The sequence below is a fragment of the Podarcis filfolensis genome, assembly GCF_964270895.1.
Source record: "Podarcis filfolensis genome assembly, chromosome: 7".
Taxonomy (NCBI): domain Eukaryota; kingdom Metazoa; phylum Chordata; class Lepidosauria; order Squamata; family Lacertidae; genus Podarcis; species Podarcis filfolensis.
Genome location: NC_139603.1, coordinates 91,233,561 through 91,253,989, shown reverse-complemented (window position 1 = coordinate 91,253,989; position 20,429 = coordinate 91,233,561). Strand labels below are relative to the sequence as shown.

Here is a 20,429-nt window from a genome sequence, read left to right as displayed (position 1 = left end):
TGCGCATGAACTTACCGGTGCTTGCTTTTATCTTTTGACTGCTATTCTGTTAATGTTGTTAATATTTATTTTATGTTGGCATCCCTGTCTTGAGAGACAGCGGAGTGTGCCTCTGGGGACAAAGACAAACCGCTGTGTTAGCAGCACCCAAGTGAGCTGCCTGGGTGCAAGCCTGGTCAGAGCGCATGGATGTGGTGGGATCCTCAGACCACAAGGTGGGCCTCTCTGGTGGGGCCAAAGGAAAGCAGAGCAAGACGTTTGGCACCAGCTGGGCTGCAGGAGTTGCTGGAAGCAGGAGCATGAGGTGAGATCCGCTCCGCATTTGCGCAGGGTCTACTCCCGAGTCTTCTCTTCTCCCAAAGAAATCCCACAAAACAGCAGAGGTTTGGGATCAGAGTTTTCCTTCTCCTCGATGGGCTCTCTTCCCAGGTGGATGAGCCCCATCTGTCCCTAATTTGTTAATCATATAATATTATTTTTGCTTTAATTATGATGCTTTCGTCAGAAGTTGCTGTTATAACAGCGTTTTATAGATTGCAATTGTTTCCCTGATGATTTGTTAATTATGCTATATGATTTATGCTGTATTTGTGATGTTCTATCCTGCTATTGCTATTTGTTGTTTGTAAGTCTTTTTGGGGCTCATTTGAATGAAAAGTGACAGAGAAATAGGTTCAACTGATCGATCAATTCCACACCTGGAATTTAGTCCAAGATTCTGATTAAACATTAGGAAGAACTTCCTGAGGGTCAGTGCTGCTCAGCGGTGGAGCGAGTGACCTTAGAGGAAGGTGGCAGAATCGCCTTCATGGGAGGCTTTTCAACAGAGGCTGGATGATCATCTGTCAGCCATTCCTAAATTGCAGGGGTGGACTGGATGGCCCTTGGGGGTCCCATGCAACTCTACAATTCTGCAGACTCTCAGCTGGGCCCCATCTGGACCAGTCCATTTTTCTGTTTTCAAAAGCGGGGAGCTTTCCCTTCCCCCGCCCCTGTTTTCAATCCCAAGGAGCCCCCGGCCACCCCCACCTCCCCAAAGGCAAGCGGAGCCTCTTTTGGCAGGCAGGCAGAGCCAGCACCCAAGCGAGAGGAGTCTAGAGAAACCCTGGTCTTTATTGTCCCTCGCTGAGCACATCCACAACCATGGCAGGCGAATATTCAGCCTGGCTAGAGAGCAGCCGGCAGGCAGGCATGCTCCAGGGGAAGAGGGAGGGAGGGAGGGAAGGGGGGCACTCCAGGCAAGGGCCCCCCCCCCAGGGCTAGCAGGAGACGGGCTTAGCACCACAGGGAGGTGGCCTTCCTCACCCCAAGAACCTGCTGTGGGACCATCCAGGGGGTGCCCACCTGGGCACTGCTGGTGGGCAGAGCAGATGCCAAACATCCCACCTGGGGCAGGGCTGCCCCCCCCCCCAGGGACTGAGGTGGGTGCTGAGGAACCGGGTGAGGAGCAGGGAGGGCCCAGGATGAGGCTGTCTGGAGGGGCTGCAGGGGACAGGCTAAGGGGTGGACTAGGGGAGGCCCCCTCCCACAAAGGCATTTGCATATAATTGGGGGGGGGGATCTGGGTGCCTGCTCTGGAGGGTGGATGGGGGTAAGGCAGCTGAAGGAGGGGGTGGGCATGGGGTGAGGTGGGCTCTGCCACCTGCTCAGCCTCCAGCCTGGCCAAGCGGGTTGATGCTGGCCACCAGTTTGCGCCCTCTGGGGGTGGGGGCGGCAGAGCTGCGTGGTGGAGGCCTCTGAGCCCGTCTCCCGTGAGGGGGCCCTGCCCCGACTGGCTCCGGGCGCCACAGTGGTCAGGATGGACGGCCCGTCTTTTCCGCAGAGGCTGCGTCCTTCAGGGCGGGGGGCCTCCGGGGGGCTCTGGGGAGGAGAGGCAAAGAGGAAAGCTCTGTCAGGGACGCTTCAGTGGTGACTCCTCCATCGCAAGGGGCTAGACTAGATGGCTTTTGGAGATCCCTTCCCAGAAATCCCCCAGGGCAGCTGCACCCAGCTGTCCAGAGCAAAGGCCCCTGCCCACCCAGCCCTTGGAATGGGAGACTGGGGGGGGGAGTAGGGGGCAGGGCAAAATTCAGTTTCTGGAGAGGAAGCAGCTGGGTGAGGAGCAAGCTGGTGGGTCAACCTGCCCCACGGGGAGTGGGCCTCCTCTGAGCCACCCCAGGCGATGGGGGCGACTGGGTTGCCCAACAGCTTCCTCTAGTCTAGAGAGAAGACCCTGCCCCCTCACCCTCCTTCCTCACCTGGAGGGGGCTCGGCCTCAGGCTCCGCCCTGGCTCCTCCTCCATCCTCAGAGGCTCCTCCTCCTCCTCCTCCGGCAAAGGTCAGCTCCGCCCTGTCCATCACCAGAGAGCTGCGGGAGTGGAGGCACCGATCCCCGGAGCGTGTCCTGCGCAGGACAGACTGCAAGGGGGGATACCATGAGGGCAGGCGCTGGGGCAGCCCCTCTGGGGGTGGCAGCCCCAGACAAGGGGGCCTTTCCAGGAGAGCAGGGCAGGGACGGCGGTGCCACTCTGACTCCCCAGAGCAAAGCGCCTCCAGCCGGACAGGGGAGGGAGAAAGGGTGCCCCCCAGCCAGGGGGGGACAGGCTAGAGGATTTGGTGCAATATTCCCCCCTCCTTCATCCCACCCCCAGATTCCCCCCCTTACCTTCCTGGTGAGGGGGCTGCTGGGGGCTGAAGCACTGCTGTAGAGGCTGAGACTGGAATTGGAGCGGCTGGGGGGAGACAGCGCCTTGGAGGCGGGGGCTGCGGACTGAGAGCCGCCCCCTTTGCCCCCCGCAGGGTCTGGCGTCAGGTATTTCTCGTTGATCTTGAGGTTCGTCCTTCCCTTCACTGGGAGAGGAGAAGAGGTGAGCGCGGGGAGGCTGCCGCTTCCAGGCCAACGAGCACAAAGAGAGGCCCGCTGGGTGCTCAGCTGGTCCCCAGCCCCAGCAGGATGAGGAGCACAGCGTCCAGGGCCTGGTGCTCCCACATGACACCGCAGTGAGAGGGGCTCCTCCACCCTCAGGGCCCAGGACCCTCAACAAGGCAGGGTGCCCACATCGTCCCCGAAAGCTGTTGGGTTTGCAGCCAAATCACAAATACATGTTTTGGCAGACAAGCCCAGGTGAGCACAAAGAGGGTTCTTAGACTTCCTAGAGAGGACCCTCTGTGTGGTCACTTCTTGCCTCCTCTGGGCAGAAATTCCGTAACAAAGGAGATAATCTTTTATACTTTCTACTGCCTTTGAGGAGACTCTCTCTCCATCATGCTTCCAAAATGACCAGATGTGTGTCTGGGGGCTCTGGACACCCACAGCCTATATTGAAGGCAACTTTTGTATTCTGTACCTGAGAAGTTTTCTTTCCTGTCTTGTATATGCTGCCTGCACTGAAATGTAAGTAAACCTTTCTTTGTTTATCTTACTAAAAACATGTGGCTCATTCTCTGCAACGGAGGTGAAGAGCGAGAGGCCAGGAGACCACAAATAAAAGGGATAAAATAGTGTAACTGCCTCATTCCTTAGTAAGCTGCAGAATGTATAAGAGTTTTATGTTGCTAAAAAGGCTTGGCAGCCCCCTACTTTTTGTATGTCGTCCACACAAATGGATCTACATTTTAATCAACAATCCGTTTCCCACTTGCCTCCTCTGCCTCCTGCTGGCCCACAGAGGGAGAAGCAAAGCCCCCTATTGCCCCCCCAACTGAGCCTGCCTAGAAGGCCCAGGAGGTGCCCATGGAAGAAATGCCCCCCTCCCACTGCCACCCCAGCCCCTCACCTCTGCAAGGGTCGTTCTTCACCAGGAACTCATCCAGGGCAATCCAGCCTCCGCCCACACGCACCATTAGGGTGCTCCGCAGGATGCGGACCATGCGCAGCTGCTGTGACTCCCCAAACTGCAATGGGGGGGGACGCAGTGAGCTAGAGGAGCCAGAGAAGAGAAAGCCGCCTCTCTATGAAGGAGGCTGCCAGGGACACAAGAGACCCCCTTGCGGGGTTTCCTTCTGACAAGCGGTCCAGCTTTCTGCCCCGACCATCTGAGTCCCTCTGCCTGGCTGCTCCCAGGCCTGGCGGGACTTTGCAGGAGGGCTACCTGGTGGGCGCCAACTCCTCTAACCGCTGGATTGAGAATCCTAGAGCCCTAGAACCCCAGGGGTCTTCTAGTCCAGCCCCCGCAATGCAGTGCACAGTGGCCCCTCCTCTCCAGAAGCCCAGCAGGCCCCTGTCCTGGGGGGGTTAGGGGGCTCCTGGCCAAGCACTTACTCTGTACCGGTTGGCACTGATCTGTTCCACCTGGAAACGCTTCTCACAGTTGCACTGAGCCACCTGCCTGTTCACCTGGAAAACAAATGGAAGTGGTGGTGGGGAAGGGTCTTCTCAGAGAAGGAGGAAGTGAGGGTCAAGGGCTGGCTGGGAGGACAGGCCTAAGGGTAGGCCGAGGGGGGGGGCTTTGCCCCACCCAACCCCCTGCCCTTTGGGAAGACTCCTCTTTGCAACGTCCTCTGACAGTTGCATCTTAATGCTTTGTTGCAACTGAGTGGTGGATGCTGCTTCCGAGGCCAGTATCTCTCCGGGCCGTACCTCGTCCTGGATCTGGTCCGCATCAGCCGCCTTGCGCAGGATGTCCCGACTGGGGTGCAGAGCACTCACAAACTCATAGTAGTCAATGAAGCCATCCCTGTTCAGGTCAAAGACGCTGGCCACAGCACTCATCTCCAGCGGGTTGGTGGGGAATTCTGGGGAGGGAAAGAGGGGGGGCTGGGGGCTGGCCGGGCACTTGGGCCCCACCTGCGACACGGCGAGCCCCACAAGCCAGGGAACTGCCACCAACAAGGCATGGCGAGCCTAGAATGTGGAGGACAGCCCACAGGGCACATCTGGGTGGGTGCTCCACTGGGGCTAAGGAAGGAGGGGGATCAGAAAGAGCAGCTGCTGCCAGAGAGGAGGCGTCTCCTCTCCATATCCCACTACTAGTCCTGCCATGTCCCCAAGTGTGCTGAGTTGGGGGTCCGGCAAAGTGAATGGTCCCAAAGCAGCTGGGGGTCAGGTACCAGTGCAGTTAACTCTTTATTCAAAGGAACCAAAACAGCTCAGGCCCAGTGATCCCAGCAACTTTCCCCAGTAGGTCTTGCCTTAATAAGGCAGTTGCAAGGACTGAGGACACCCGCCTACCCCCAGCTGCCGAAATCCCCTCCTCTCCAGGGTTTGTGGCAGCTCTCCTCCTCCTCTGCCCTTTCCGTTTCTCTGCATGTTCTGGGAGACCAGCGGTTGCAGCAGGAGGGAGGGACCCCCTGGACTCTTCAGCAGCCGGTCTCCCCTCCTCTCCTGCCTCTGAGTCTGGACTGCTCTCTGCCACAGCCTCTTCCTGCTCACTAAGCCCTGTTGCCTCTTCAGCTTCCAACGCCTCCTGCTCCCAGTCTGCTCCCTCTGACCAGGCATCCTTGTCCCACCACCAATTCACGGGCTCTGAGTCTTCTTCCCCTGGGGGTTCCCCGGCTGGCGCCTCGCACCACTCCTCTGCACCCAGCTGGTCCATGACACTGGGGAGGTGTTGCCCCCCCTCCTGCCCCTTCCCGGGCACTTGGCCCTGCTGCACTCACTGGAGGAGAGGACGCTCTCGATGAACTCCTGCTGGGTGATGCGCCCGTCCTGGTCCCGGTCAATGCCCCGGAAGACGTCCAGGATGCGAGATTTCATCTGGCTGATCCACTGCATGTACCGCTTTCGCCAGACCGAGAAGTCAAAGTGGGCAAACTCCTCCAGCTGAGAGAGAGAAAGATGGGGCTGCTGGGACGGGGCCAGGCTCCCCCGCTCCCCATCCATGCCACGCACCCATGGGAAGGAGGGGGGGCAGCAGCAGAGGATGGGCCTGGCTGCAGCTGGATCCTGTCCAAAGGGGCAGTTGGGTAAATCTCCAGGACCAGACGGCTTAACCTCCAAATATTATAGAGTTTTGAAAGATTGGTTAATTCGGCCACTAATGGAGGTGTGCAATGAGATATTAGAGGGGGGAAAGGCGCCGGAGTCGTGGCAGGAAGCCTACATTACACTTATACCGAAAACTGAGTCTGAAAAGACGCAACTTAAGAACTACCGCCCCATATCCCTCCTTAATGTGGATTACAAAATTTTTGCTGACATTTTGGCTAATAGGTTAAAAAAAGTACTATTGGAAGAGATCCATAAGGACCAAGCTGGCTTTCTCCCGGGTAGACACTTGTCGGACAATACGAGGAACATAATTAACATTTTGGAGAAGTTGCAAGTGAATATAAATACTAAAGCAGTTTTAATTTTTATGGATGCGGAGAAAGCCTTTGACAACATTTCTTGGAGTTTTATGAAAAAAAATCTTCAGGGGATGGGGGTGGGCCAAGGGTTTGAAAATGGTATAAGTGCAATTTACTCAGAACAAAAGGCTAAATTAATTGTTAACAATGTGGTGACAGAGGGATTTAAGATAGAGAAAGGTACACGACAAGGCTGCCCAATTTCCCCATTATTGTTTATTTCAGTCCTGGAGGTACTATTGAACATGATTAGAAGGGACCGTCTGATTAAAGGCATTCAGGTCAGAGCTAAGCAATATAAATTGAAAGCATTTGCAGACGACCTAGTTTTAACATTACAAGAGCCAGAATCTCTTTTCGGAGTTTTGGAAGTGATTCAAGAATTTGGACAGGTGGCTGGTTTTAAGTTGAACAAGTCAAAAACCAAAGTTCTTGAGAAAAATTTAACACCGTTCGAGAAAGAAAGGTTTCAGAAGGAGACAGGATTAACAATAGTAAAGAAAGTTAAATATTTGGGGGTTAACATGACTGCTAAGAACTTAAACTTATTTAAAGATAACTATGAGAAATGTTGGTCAGAAGTGAAGAAAGATTTAGAGATATGGTCAAACCTGAAGCTTTCCTTGTTGGGCAGAATTGCGGCTATTAAGATGAATGTATTGCCAAAGATGTTATTTTTGTTTCAATCTCTGCAAATTTTGGACAGGATGGACTGCTTCAAGAAGTGGCAGAAAGATATCTCTAGATTTGTCTGGCAGGGCAAGAAGCCTAGAAAAAAATTTAAAATACTAACTGATGTTAAAGAAAGAGGTGGATTTGCCCTGCCAGACCTGAAACTTTATTATGAATCGGCCGCATTTTGTTGGCTGAAAGAATGGCTGCTTCTTGAGAACACAGACATTTTGGATTTAGAAGGTTTTAATAACGTTTTTGGGTGGCATGCATATTTGTGGTACGACAAGGTTAAAGCTCATAAAGCATTCAAAAACCATATTGTCAGGAAAGCATTGTTTAATGTCTGGCTAAGATATAAAGACTTACTGGAGAATAAAACCCCAAGGTGGTTGTCACCAATGGAAGCAAAGGCACTGAAAAAGTCCAATATGGAGGCCAAATGGCCGAAATATTGGGAAATATTGGAACAAGAAGGAGATAAATTGAAATTGCAGAGTTTTGAGAAATTAAAAGACAAGGTGCGAGATTGGTTGCACTATTTTCAAATAAGAGAGGCCTATAATTTGGATAAAAAAACAGGTTTCCAGGTGGAAAAATCAAAATTGGAAACTGAATTGTTAGAACCCAAAACTAAAACACTTTCAAGAATGTATAACTTGCTGCTAAAATGGAACACGCAGGATGAAACAGTTAAATCTGCTATGATTAAATGGGCACAAGATGTTGGTCATAACATCATGTTTGCTGACTGGGAACAGTTGTGGACCACAGGTATGAAATTTACGGCATGTAATGCCCTAAGAGAGAATATTATGAAAATGATATACAGGTGGTACATGACACCAGTCAAGCTTGCAAAAATCTATCATTTGCCCGACAATAAATGTTGGAAGTGTAAAGAAAATGAAGGAACATTCTTTCACCTTTGGTGGACGTGCCCAAAGATTAAGGCTTTCTGGGAGATGATTTATAACGAAATGAAAAAAATATTTAAATATACATTCCTTAAGAAGCCAGAGGCCTTTCTCTTGGGCATGGTCAGCCAATTGGTGCCAAAGAAGGACAGAACTTTCTTTATGTATGCAACAACAGCAGCAAGAATTCTCATCGCAAAGTATTGGAAGACACAAGAGCTACCCACCCTGGAAGCGTGGCAGATGAAGCTGATGGACTATATGGAATTGGCGGAAATGACTGGCAGAAGCCGAGACCTGGGAGAAGAGATGGTGGAAGAAGACTGGAAGAAATTTAAAGACTATCTTCAGAAATACTGTAAAATTAATGAATGTTAAAATTATGCTTGGATTGGTAATAAGTGGTAATTAGTGACAAAAGTTAATAAGATTATGTAAAAAAGGTATTGATAAATGGTTGAAAATATCGATGTATAATATGTTATGGTATAAAGTTAAAATATTTGAAAAAGGGTAAGAATTTGCTGAATTAAGTATGTAAATGGGAACACAAAAGGGGGGAGGTGTGAGGAGGTCAAGAACATAAGTATATGAATTTGAGGATACTGGGAAAAATGGATTTGTTTTATTTCTTTTTTTAAATTCCTTTTTTCTTAATTAGCTGTTTTTTGTGTGTGTGTATTTTTTGTGTTTTCTTTTTTGTAATGTATATTTTTATCTATGGCTTTATATTCTGTGAATTTTTATTTTTTTTCTTTTGTAAAACTCCAATAAAAATTTATTTAAAAAAAACAACAACAAAGGGGCCCATCTCACCCAGCTCCCCCCCCATGAGGGGCCCATAAGCAGCTGCCCAACCCAGGTGGGGTCAGGAGGGAGGGAGGGGGAGGCCTCTTACCCTGCAAGGGGGTTCAGGCTGGGGCTTAAGGTTCAAGGTGCCAGAGGGACCCACATCAAGGGGTTCATTGGAGGGCATCCCCCAGACACCCGCCCTACTCAAGCCCCACCCTCAGCTGCCTCTTTCTCTCCCAGCCACGCAGAGCCAGGACCGTGGGCTCCCCGCTGCCCCTCGTTCCAGTGCCCCCACCCCTTACCTCTCGCTGGCGCTGCTGGGCGTTCTGGAGCCGGTACTGGCGGTCAAGGGCCAAGAGCCAGAGCTGCTGCCAGCGCTGCACCAGCTGGGCCAGGAGGGGGCTCTGGGGCGCCAGGTCCTCGAGGGGCACAGGCCGAGCCCTGGGGGAGAGCTTCCTGGTGCTGCGCCGCCCTGCAAGAGAGGAGCGTGCCTGACTGTGGAGCAGTGCTCCGCCCAACCCTCAGCCCAGCCCCCAAATTCTCTTCCTCCCTCTCTTCCATCCAGTGGAGCTGAGTGTTGGAAGACTCAGCGAAGATAAAAGGAAGGACTTATTCACACTGATCAGCGTAATCTGTGGAACTCCCTGCAGGAAGCAGCAATGGCCACTAACTTGGATGCCTTGAAAAGAGCACTGGGCAAATTTGTGGAGGAGGCAGCACGCAGGCCTCTTTCCAGGGACACACATTGGCCTTGAGGGAGGGGCACTTACGGGAAGGCAGCTTGCGGGAGCCAGGGGCCATCCCCCCCGCCTCAGGGGCTGTCTTGCGCTTGCAGCTCTTGGTGACCCTCTCCACATCTGGCTGCTTGTGGGTCAGCTCCTCCATGAACACCTGGGGGGGGGAGAACGAAAGGGGGGAGGGAAAGGGCAGCTGCTCCTCCCTGCAAGGCGGGGCCACAGGGAGGCTGGCTCCACATCCAGCTGCCTCAGTTCTTTGTGTCTCACTCCTGCAGGGGTGGGGGTGGAGTTAGCCCCCTCCCCCTGGGGTGGTGGGGAAATCTACAGTCCAAATGACAATTACATTTGTTAAATGTGCCTGTAAAGGGCTTAAGATTCACAGAGTTCCTGTATTCCTAGAGAAGACAGGTCTGTGTGAGGTCACACACCCTACACCCTGTGGCAGGAAATGGGACAAAGGATTTCCATCTTTTCCACTTCCTCTTTGCCTCAGTCTCCCTCTTCCTTCAAGCCAGTGATGTGAGCAGCCGCACAAGCCTGGGCTCATTTCGGAAACTGATTTTGCATTTTGTAACTAAGACGTATTTTACCTGTGTCCTATTTTTTGCTGCCTGCATTGAAATGTAAGTAAACCTTTTTGTTTGTACTAAAATGTGTGGGTCATTCTTCGCAACGGAGACAGTGGGGAAAGGTAGGCAGACCGCAAATATATTGGGATAAAAGGTATAATCGACTAATTCCTAGCTTCCAGTAAGTGGCAAAAGAGTTTTTACTCTGCCAAAAAAGGGCTTCACAGCCTGTTTACTCTCATATTTCTCACCCACACATGGGACAGGAGGTTTAAATTTCAATTTGCTGGGTTCATCCTCATTCCATCTCCCTCAGGGATTCCCAGCCAGAGATGCCCACAGGCATCCAAGGCCACAAAGTCAGGGTGGGCCACTTACCCCGTGCTGGGCGCTGAGCTCCTCCAGCTGCTCCGCGTCCTCTGGGAGGGGCTCCTCGTCCCGGAGGCTCAGGGCTTCCTCAGCGGCCGTGATCCAGTCCATGAGCCGCGCCACTTCCTCCCGCTCCGTGGCCAGAGAGGCCGCCTGCACCTGCAGCCGCTCCTCCTGCTGCTGGGCCCAGCTCAGCACCTGCGGGACACAGAGGGGCTGGCACCAGGGGGTCCCGGGGCAGCCCGGAGGGGGACTGGCACTCAGCGTGGGCCTGCCTCCCTTAGCCTCCCCTCTCCTCCCCTGCTGGTCCCGAAAGAGTGGGAGGTGGCACAGCTCAAGCCAGGCCCCCTTTTAGGGAGGTTTTGAAGAGACACCCCCTGCCTCTCCAGCAGCTGGAACTGGTTGCATGTCCGTAGCAACAAGGCTGCGTCTTTCTGCCCTGATTCAAGGCTGCGGCTGGAGGCTGCCCTCCCTCCTCTACCCGTATCTCATTCATTCGTTGCTTTTGACTCGCACCTTTTTCTCCCAGGAGCGGAAGGTGAAATACATGGCTCCAGCCCCCCGCCAACATTTAATGCTCACAACGACCCTGTGAGGTAGGTAAGGGTGAGAGAGGTATGGATTGTCCCCCAAGGTCACACCCAGTAACAGCTTAATGACCGAGTGGGAGAATTTGAACCCTGGTCTCTGCCAGGTCCTAGTCTGACACTCCAACCACACCCCCTCTGCCCTCGCCCTGCGGGCGCCACCCTCACCTCCTCGAAGCGACTCCTGGCGACAGTGACCCACGACCGGATGGTGATGACGGAGTCCGGGTGGGAGGTGCTGAGGATCTCCTCCCCCAGGGAGCTGATGCACTCCAGCTGCAGCTGCTGGCACTGGAGGCTCTGCCTCAGATCCTGCAAGCAGAGGGGAGGGGCGCTCAGCGCCATCCAGCCAGCGGGTGGATGCAACCTGGCACAGGCTCCTCCTCTGGGCATGGAGGGATGGGGCCTGTTTCTGTGGGAGGCTCTGCAGCCAAATCACAGATTGAATGATGGCTGGAGAGTCACAAACAGGGGACTCTATCATGTCAAATCCTCTAAACCTTTGTGGTGGGAAGGAGAACAATGGAAACTTAATCTTTGCTTCTTCCTGTCACTACATGTTTCTTTGCTCTCTCCATTTTGAACCAGACTATGGTTTTTTGTAGCATTTAAGGATTATTGCCGGCCTGATTTTCATCACTGTATTCGTAGAATCCTGGCAAGACTTGGATGTGAGTAAATGTATTTTCTTATTTATTAAACAGTTTGAGAGTGATTTCTTCGTTAAGAGGGAAACATAAAATGAGGAGAAAATAATCCAAATCTGCCTAAAGCAACCTTGGGCAACATAATTGTTCTAGAAGGTTATGCAGCCTTGTCCCAACGGCTTCTAGAGATAAACTGTGCACAGATAGTGCTGAAACCGATGTTTGCTTTCTCAAGAGGAAGGATTGTTACTAATAAATATTCCCTCCTATTCATCTAATTCCATCCAAGGAGAAGGGGCGGGGAAGGGGCTGCCCCCCCTCCCCAAGGGCTGCCCACCTGCAGCTGGCTCTGGCACTCCTGCACAGCGGCCTCCTCTGACGGAAGGGCACCAAACTTGATGGACTTCTCCAGCTCAGTCAGGCGCCCCAGGAAGGAGTTCACCAGGGCATGGAACTCCTCGGCCTGGAAGGAACAAGAGGTTGGCATCACAGCGGGGAGACCCACCTGGGCAGGGCTGGTGCCCCCCCTCCCCAAGGAAAGGGTCCTCCCGCCCCACCCAGCCACCACGCCTGCATAGAGGAGTGGGTGTCCCAGCAAAGGCAGGGGGGCCTGCATGGGGGCAGGTAGAGAAGCAACGGGGGAGCCATTGGCAGCAGCCAGAATGGTGACTGGCAGAGAAGGGTTCAGGTCGCTTTCCTCCCCCCCCCCTTCCCCCAAAGATCCTGGGGGCTTCCCAGGCCTGACCAGAGGGAGGACCCTGATGCTGTGGCTTCTCCAGTGCCCCTCCTTCAGTGGCTCCTTCCAAGCGCTTTCCATCCTGAGGGTCCTGAGCACCAGTTCTCCCACAAAACCAACATCCAGTTCATTCTCAACTGTAGCTTTGTTTTTCTCAAATATATGTCTTTCTGCTTTGTTTTGTCAACGAAAAAGCTTCACCACATGCAAGTGCCTACCAGCCTCTGAGACTCTGAGGATCCTGGCCCTCCCTGAGCCTTCGATCATGGCTGGTCTGAACCTGAGGCCGGCCGGAGAGCCATTGGGCTGCTTGAGCAAGACCAGGGAGGCAGAGACATCGCCTTGCCCAGAATCCTTTGCCAGGTCCCACAACACCAAGCGTTCCTTCCCTCCCTGCTCTTGAAAGGTGGCTAAGCGAGAGCAGCTCAGAGCCAGCAGCCCACACCCTCCAGAGTAAGGGGGCTTGGTGTGGGCCTAGGCAGCCTGCTCCTGACCTTGGGGAACAACCCAGCCCCCGCCAAGCAGCCTGGGCCTGAGAGGAGAGACAGCAACCCAGGATCCACTTTGCCCATCTCCTGCCCGCCTGCCATGGCTTCCTGGCTCACCAGAGCCCTCCTCCTCCTCCTCAGCTCGCCCCACTTGCCTGCCGCAGGGCAGCCTCCAGCCGGTCCTGCTTGGAGACGGAGAGCTGGCAGACGATCTCCCAGCGGTGGCTGAGCTCTTCCACTTGGCTCTGGAGCCACTGGGAGTCTCCGGCGCCACCGCTGCTGCCGCGCATCAGATCCCGCAGGGAGCGCCTCAGTGCCTTGATGCAACTGGCTCTCTGGCCCAGCTCCTTCTGGAAGACCTGCGGAGGGAGGGTGGGGCAGGCACATCCAGCGGCTGCTCCTGGACACTGCAGGCCCACCACCCCACCAAGGGGTCTAGGCACACCTGTGCCCCCAGCCCAAAGTGGAGCGACTCCGCTGCAGACCCCCCACAGACCTTGTGCTTGTCCATGAGGGCACTGACCAGGTCCCTGTCCCCACCCACGGGGGTCTCCTCGGCCAGCTGGGGCTCAGCCCGGTACAGCCAGTCCATGAGGGTCTGCAGGGCGTCTGTGAAGCGGCCTGAGAAGAGCAGACCTTCCTCCAGCTTGCGCTGCCTGGAAAAGAGAAAGGCGGCCCAAGGTCAAGGGGCCAGCAGATTCTGGCCAGTGGGAAGGGGTGGATGAGGGGGAGGCCCCCTCACCGCTTTCCATGCAGAAGGCCTCAGGTTCCATTTCCAATGGGAGGGAGAGACCCCACCCTCAAAACCGGGAGAGCTATGGCTGCCTGCCAGCGCCAACAATACTGAGCGAGATGAACCAGTAATCTAACATGCGAGGTTTGATCAGCAGCCAAATCACAAATGCATGATTGTGGGAGATTCACAAAAAGAGGACTGCATGAGAGGTGGGAGAGGGAACAACAGAAAACGTAATCTTCCTGTCACAGCTCACTCTTCTTCTTACCTGCGATGGGTGGATATCAGTAAGCTCTCCACCAAAGAACACCATTTTGAATTGGACTGTTAAGGATTACTGCCTGCCTGATTTTCATCACTGTAAGCGTTGAACCCTGGCAAGACTTTTGATGTGAGTAAAGCTTGTGTTTTCTTGTTTACTAAACCGTGTGAAAGTGATTTCTTTGTTTAGAGGGAAACACAAAACAAGGAGAAGATAATCCAAGTCTGCCTAAAGCATCCTTGGCCATCATAATTGTCTGGCCCAAAGCCCCACCTCCACCCCCAAATGTATACCCACCTCTCAGCCGCCCGGCCACAGATGGCCTCCCACTGGCCCCTCAGCTCCCCCAGCATCTCCTCCAGGGTTTGGGTGTCGTCAGGCAGCAGGGCCTTCTCCCGGAGAAGGCGCCCACTCCGCAAGGTGGCCTCATAGACCGGGCGCTTGGCACGCAGCCCCTTCTGGAACTCCTGCAGGGGGGGCAAGAGAGGGCAAAGGGCCCAGTCAGGAGAGCAGGGAGGGACACAGAGCACACCCCTCCTCAAAAAAGACCCCTTGTTGCTCCTTGAAATGCCAATGGGAAGGTAACTCCTTGACCAGGAGAATAGATATGGCTTCACGAGTGCACTCCTGCGAGGTGGGCCACAACTGCTCCCAAGGACAGCTGGGGCCAAGGTGGGTTTTGACATGAGTCCGGCCAGGCTCCCTTCCCGCTCCTGACTAGGCCTGGGCAATGTATCACTATATCGCCCAGGACAGGTCTGAGGGGCAGACCGTGATGGTGGCTTCACTCAGCGGTATATCTTGGATGAAAGCCCCACCGCTCTTGGTTCCTTCCAGTGGCTGCTGGTGGCAGAGGGACTCAGGAGCGGCAGCAGTTTCACCAGCGATTATAGTGCTGAGTGAAGCCGCCATTCCACTCTGCCCTCATCCTGGCAGAAGGAGAAACAGGCTGCACCCGGGAGGCGCCATATAGCTTGTTCCTCCCTCTGCTTCTTTAAGCAGCTTGGCGGAGGAGCACATGGCTGCCCTTGTCTCAGCCAGGCAGTTTTAAGGAGCCTCCAAACTGCCAGTGGCTTGCATTAGCTGGTGGCCGGGTGGGGGATCCATAATACTGCTCTGCTGAGAGGCGCATGGTTGCTGCTCCTATCAGCTGAGCAGTTAACGGAGTCCCCAGCCCATCACTGTATTGTGTGAGCCAGCAGTGGGGTGGGGCCTCCATAAAAGTCCTCCTGCCCCTCAGCTGAGGGAGCCCCAATGCTTTTCCAGCTCACTTGCAAGCCAGAGAAGCATCGGAGCTCCCTTAGCTGGCAGGCGGGAAGCTTCATGCTCCCCAGCTGAGCAGCCCCGATCCGTCTGCTGCTCGTGTGCAAGCCAAAGAAGCATTGGGGCCCCCTTAGCTGGGGAGTGCAGAGCTGCTTCCTCCCTGGCGTGGTGAGGACCCCAACGCCTCACAGTGCCGTGGAAGCAAGCAGAGTCTTGAACAACGCAATGTATCACCAGGTCACAATGTTTGAAAACCTGACATCGCCCAGCCCTCCTCCCGACATGAGCCCAGGATGCCGGGCAAGGTGAACCACCTGCCTGACCCAGCAGGCAATTATTGCGCCCTTGGTGTGGGGCAGCCATGATGCCATGATGCCACCTGGCCTAAATTTTGTAGCCAATAAGGGAAAGGCAATGAGCGTCTGGCTGGGCAGCGAAGGAGAGGGCAGCCCAACACCCGGGGAATCAAGCAGAGGGGGGGGGCTACCTGTCAGGGAGGCTTTACAAGCAGCGATATGTGTGTAACTCTAAAGTGAGCCAAAAAGTCACAAAAGGGGGCAGAAAGGGGCAGAACAGGGTGTTTGCAGGCTTTTCCAATCATATTGAAAAATGGGCGTTCCAAAGATATGAGATTTCATGCAAGTTCACAATGACCCGGAATGCAACCCCTGCACAGACGGGGAGCTGCCAGTAGTTGTGAATCCTGCATTGCAGGGAGTTGGACTAGATGACCCTTAGGGGTCCCTCCCAACTCTGTGGTCAGGAGGAGGCCTCCAAGGGACACTCACACCCACACACGCCGCGCTCACCTTGTGTTCCTCCAGGAGGCTCTTGATCTCTTCCTGGCTCACGGCAGCATTGCTGGTCCCCTCCAGGTCAGGCTCCACCTCATCCAGCCAGTCCAGGAGCAGCTGCCAAGACTCACTGAACTGTAGGCCGGGGGGGGGAGGGGGCTGCGGTCAAGTCCCCCTCATGCACCCCCCCCCCAGGAGCCCACCCTCCCACCCGCCTGCATCTCAGCAGCGCCAGGGCTGGGGCTTTTCCCCATGTGCCCACAACCCCCCCCACGAGACAGGAGGCTCCCCAAAGGGCCATTCCCTCCGCCACCGCCATACCTGCTTGGTGCGCTTGCGTGCCTCCTCCAGCTGGCCCCCCCTCTCGCCCACATGCTGCGCCACCTTGGCCAGCCGCTCCTTGGCGGTCAGCACGAGGCTGTGGATGAGGCCGCAGTCCTGCTTCCGGCTGAAGCCCTTCATGCGCATGGCGACCGCCTCCAGGCCGGCCAGCTTCTCGCTCTGCGCCTGGGTCTCCTTGGCCAGGGCCTGGGGGGGAGGGGGGAAGTGGGGCAGCTGAGCACCCCTGGCCCTGCACCCACAGGAGAGGGTGCAGGCGCCTCCCACCCGGACGGCCCACCACAGGGTCTCAGGCCACGGCAGGTGAGCAGCTCACCTTCTGCTCCTGGATCTGGCTGGTGACGGTTTCCAGGACGTAGCTGGGAGGGGGCAGCCCCGCCAGGGCCTCTTCCGTCCTCCCCACCCACTGCAGCAGCTCCTGGGCTGTGGAGTGGAACTCGGTGCTGACCGTCAGTCCTTCGCTGAGCTGCTCCTGGGGGCGAGGATTAGTTGCTCAAAAAAACATTCTGCAAGTTCTGCTCGACTCTATACTTTACATGGCTTTTTATGTATTGTGGCTTGCCGTTATTTATGTACCTTAGGAATGGTTTATCATAATTGTTGAGAGTTTCTGTTTAATTATTATTTGCTGCTATTTTTATTATTATTATTAGCAATAATTGTGCCTCGGATTAACCTCATTGGCTACGATACTGCCACTGCACAAAGCTTATATGCTGCTATTTTGAGAGTGAATGTAATTGTGTTCTAATGGATCACTGAATGTTACTTTATTTGATGCACGCTGTTTAGTTTAGAGCCACATTTTTTATTATGACTTTCTTTCACTGGATCAGATTGTTACAGGACATGTGATCTTTGTTGCCTATTTTGTTGTTTTTTTCCTGCTGATAAACTGCCTCGGGTGTAGCAATGTATTATTTATTAAATTTCTATACCCCCCCCCCCTCAACTGAGGATCACAAGGCAGTTTGCAATACAAAAACACAAAAATGCAGACCACAAACAAAAAAAATACCCCTCCCCCAGTTCAAAAGGCCATAGACTGTTCAATTAGACGCAGCAGTTCTCAACCGGTGGGTCCCCAGATGTTGTTGGACTACAACTCCCATCATCCCTGAGCTCTGGCCTTGCTAGCTAGGGGTGATGGGAGTTGTAGTTCAACATCATCTGGGGACCCACAGGTTGAGAAAGGCTGGCTTAGAGAAAGGCCTGGGCAAAGAGGAATGTTTTTGCCTGGCACCTAGAGACAGGCAATGAAGGTGCCAGGCGAGCCCCCTGGGAGAGCATCCCACAAGTGGGGGGCCACTGCCGAAAAGGCCCCTTCTCGTGTTGCCACCCTCCAGACTTCAAGCAGAGGAACACACAAAGGGCCTCCAATGATGACTGCAGGATCAGGATTGGTTCATGCGGGAAGAGGTGGTCCTTGAGGCCACTTAAAGCTTTAGAGGTCAAAATCAGCAAACTGAATTTGGTCCAATTTGAAAGGCAACATACAAATTAAAAGAGGATTGCAACGAAATCCAGGAGCCGACCAGCCCTGGGCCTCATCCCAGCGCCACTCACCTTCCGCTCCTGCACCAGGCTGGCAACGCTGGCCCACTTCTGCTCTAGGATGCTCAGGCTGTGCTCCATGCTGGAAGCCCGTGGGGGGTGGCTGGTGGCCAGCAGGCGCTGGAGCTGCTCCCGGACGCTGTGGTATGTCTGCTGCTTGGACTCCATCTCTCGGCACAACTCCTGCCAGAAGGGAAGGGCAGATGTGAGGGGCTGGGCATGTGGGGTGTGTGTGAGAATCTGCAGTGGCTCCTTTGCCTTCCTTCTGTCTCGGTGATTCAGGTGAAGCAGGAATAAAGAAACAGAAGGAGCTGTCAAGTCTGGGCGGGGGATAAAAGGCCTTGCAAAGAGCTGGATGGATCAGCAATCTGAGGTATGAGGGTCCCCTAACACACACAGCCCATGTAGAAGCCAACTTTTGTATTTTGAACCTAATAAGTTTTCTTATGCTGCCTGCATTGAAATGTAAGTAAACCTTTTTTGTCTATCTTACTAAAACATGTAATTCATTCTCTGCAACGGGGGTTAGGAGAAAGGGCAGGGCAGGAGGCCACAAGGAAAAGGGATTAAAAAGGTGCAACTGCCTTGTTCCTGCGAAATATATGTGTTTTACTCTGCTAAATAGGCTTTGCAGGTCACTTACTCTTTCTAGTTCTCCCACACACCTGTAATAGGAGGTTTAGATTGTAATATACAGATTTAACTCTCAATCCATCTCCTACATAATGTTTGATGTTGGGTTGTGTTTTTATATATGGCTGGGGAAACCCAGTCAGATAGGCGGAATATAAATAGATAGTAGTAGTAGTATTACAGAAGGGACTCACCAGATGTGCTGCCAGCTTGTCCTTGGTGGTCTCTGGGTGATCCCAGCCTGGCTTGGAGAAAAAGAGCTGGAGCTCCACGTGTTCCAGCCACCGGAGCAGCTCTGTGATTTCCAAGGTCAGATCCTGCACCTGCAGGCGGAAGAAGCCCTGAGCAAGCCAAGCTGAGCCCCTCAGAGGGTGGTTCTCCCTCCACAGAGCCTGAGTCTTCCTTACTGGCAGAAGACTCCAAACCCCACTAGGTGGCCCTTTGGAAAGGCAGAGTCCCCACAGGCCAGTGATGGGGAGATGGGGGGGAGGGGCTCCTTTCCCCTGCATCTCCCTTAGTGGATTTGGGATGACCCCCCCCCAAAAATCTGCAGAGGGTAGGGCAACGCAAACACAGAGATAGACCACCATCACCACATTTCTCCCCCAAAGCCCCCGTTCCTGGAGGGCGGGTGCAAAGAGAGCCCTGGGCCTGACCAGAGGGGCTGCATCCTGCCCCCTGCCCTGTGGAACTACCTGGCTGAGGTTGTTCTCCAACTCCAGCTGCCGACTCTCCGTCTCGCCCAGGAGGAAGTCCCAGCGCTGGCCCAGCTGCTGGAGGCTGCCCTGGAGCCCCTCCACCGAGTCCCCTGCCCCAGAGAGCACCAGGGCCTCCCCGGCCTCCCTCACAGACTGGACGGTCCGGGTGCGAGAGACGACATCGTTCCGCAGCACCTGCCCCGGGTGAAGAAGGCCGGCTCAGTGGGCTTTGCCCGGGAAGGTGCCAGGGACCCCCGGCCCCTCCCTCGCTTCCTCTGCCCCCCTCCTGACCTTGTGCTTTGCCAGCTCAATCTCACAGCTCTGCAGGTCCAGGCTGAGGGCGGTGGGGGCCTCCAGCTGCTCTGTGGTGCGAAGGAGCCACTGCAGGAGCTCCTCCAGCTGGTTCTGGAACTGACCCAGACCCAGGAGGGCGGCTTCCAGGCGATGCTGAGGAGGAGACGAGAGAGGGGCAAGACAGCATCCGTCAGGGGCAGAGGCTGGCCTGGGCTTGGCACAGGTTGCCCCTGGTCAGGAGCAGAGGGGAAAGATCGACAGGTGGTTGAGGATGACAGCCAAGCTGCACACCAGAGAGAAAGGAAAGCCGCTCCCCACTGGGCCACTATTTCTCAGACCCAGACCCAGAATACAGCCTGAGCAAGCAAAGGGCAACTCCACCCACCAGCCACAGGAGGTTCCTCTCCTGAAATGCTCTCTCGGCCCCTGGCGCAACACCCAAAGGTCAGGGGCTGCCTAGTCCAGCCTCCACACTGGCCACCTGTCATCCTCACCTGCCGCTTCACAATTTCCTCCTCCAGCCAGTTCCAGCGGTCGCGGAAGCTGCACAGAGCGCTGGGGGCCCCCTTGATGTTGGCCCCCCTGGGGCTCCCTGGGTGCCGCAGGCTTTCCACATCCACCTTGACCTGGTATAGCTCTCGCTTGAAATCCTGGGGGGGGAGGGGACAGAGCAATTTATTTATTTTTGTTCTCCTCCAGAGATCAATCTCCATTTTGAACTGGACTATGGATATTTGTAACACTTAAGGGTTATTGCATGCCTGATTTCCATCACTGAAACTGATGAACCCTGGCAAGACGTTGATGTGAGTAAACATTGTATTTTCCTGTTTACTTAACAGTCTGAGACTGGTTTCTTTGTTAAGAGGGGAGCGTAAAACAGGGAGATGATAATCTAAGTCTGCCTAAAGCATCCTTGGATATCATAATTGTTCTAGAAGGTGAGGCAGCCTTCTCCTAATAATAGCTTCTAGAGATAAGTTGCACATGGAAGGTGATTAAGAATGCAGCTGAAATAGATATTTGCATTTTCACGCAAGAAGAGGAAGGTTAATGAATAAATAATATATCCTCT

At 54.3% G+C, this 20,429-nt stretch overlaps 1 protein-coding gene across 2 annotated transcripts in view; it reads right to left on the bottom strand.

The window, feature by feature from the left end:
- Window positions 1-1,093: 1,093 nt before the first annotated feature.
- LOC310766029 (microtubule-actin cross-linking factor 1, isoforms 6/7-like) overlaps window positions 1,094-20,429 on the bottom strand; it is a 54,087-nt gene continuing 34,751 nt past the window's right edge. For both annotated transcript variants that reach the window (XM_083621795.1, XM_083621794.1), the window contains 23 exons: window positions 19,849-20,004; window positions 19,352-19,507; window positions 19,058-19,255; window positions 18,557-18,685; window positions 17,742-17,912; window positions 16,492-16,647; window positions 16,158-16,364; window positions 15,852-15,971; window positions 14,077-14,246; window positions 13,278-13,437; window positions 12,937-13,140; window positions 11,895-12,020; window positions 11,079-11,222; window positions 10,333-10,521; window positions 9,419-9,539; window positions 8,951-9,120; window positions 5,578-5,740; window positions 4,559-4,713; window positions 4,241-4,315; window positions 3,756-3,873; window positions 2,645-2,829; window positions 2,238-2,397; window positions 1,094-1,860 (listed from right to left, as the gene is read on the bottom strand). In XM_083621795.1, the coding sequence (XP_083477921.1) occupies window positions 1,835-1,860; window positions 2,238-2,397; window positions 2,645-2,829; window positions 3,756-3,873; window positions 4,241-4,315; window positions 4,559-4,713; window positions 5,578-5,740; window positions 8,951-9,120; window positions 9,419-9,539; window positions 10,333-10,521; window positions 11,079-11,222; window positions 11,895-12,020; window positions 12,937-13,140; window positions 13,278-13,437; window positions 14,077-14,246; window positions 15,852-15,971; window positions 16,158-16,364; window positions 16,492-16,647; window positions 17,742-17,912; window positions 18,557-18,685; window positions 19,058-19,255; window positions 19,352-19,507; window positions 19,849-20,004 (3,459 nt within the window). In that variant the 3' untranslated portion in view covers window positions 1,094-1,834. The remainder of the gene's footprint in view (window positions 1,861-2,237; window positions 2,398-2,644; window positions 2,830-3,755; window positions 3,874-4,240; window positions 4,316-4,558; window positions 4,714-5,577; window positions 5,741-8,950; window positions 9,121-9,418; window positions 9,540-10,332; window positions 10,522-11,078; window positions 11,223-11,894; window positions 12,021-12,936; window positions 13,141-13,277; window positions 13,438-14,076; window positions 14,247-15,851; window positions 15,972-16,157; window positions 16,365-16,491; window positions 16,648-17,741; window positions 17,913-18,556; window positions 18,686-19,057; window positions 19,256-19,351; window positions 19,508-19,848; window positions 20,005-20,429) is intronic.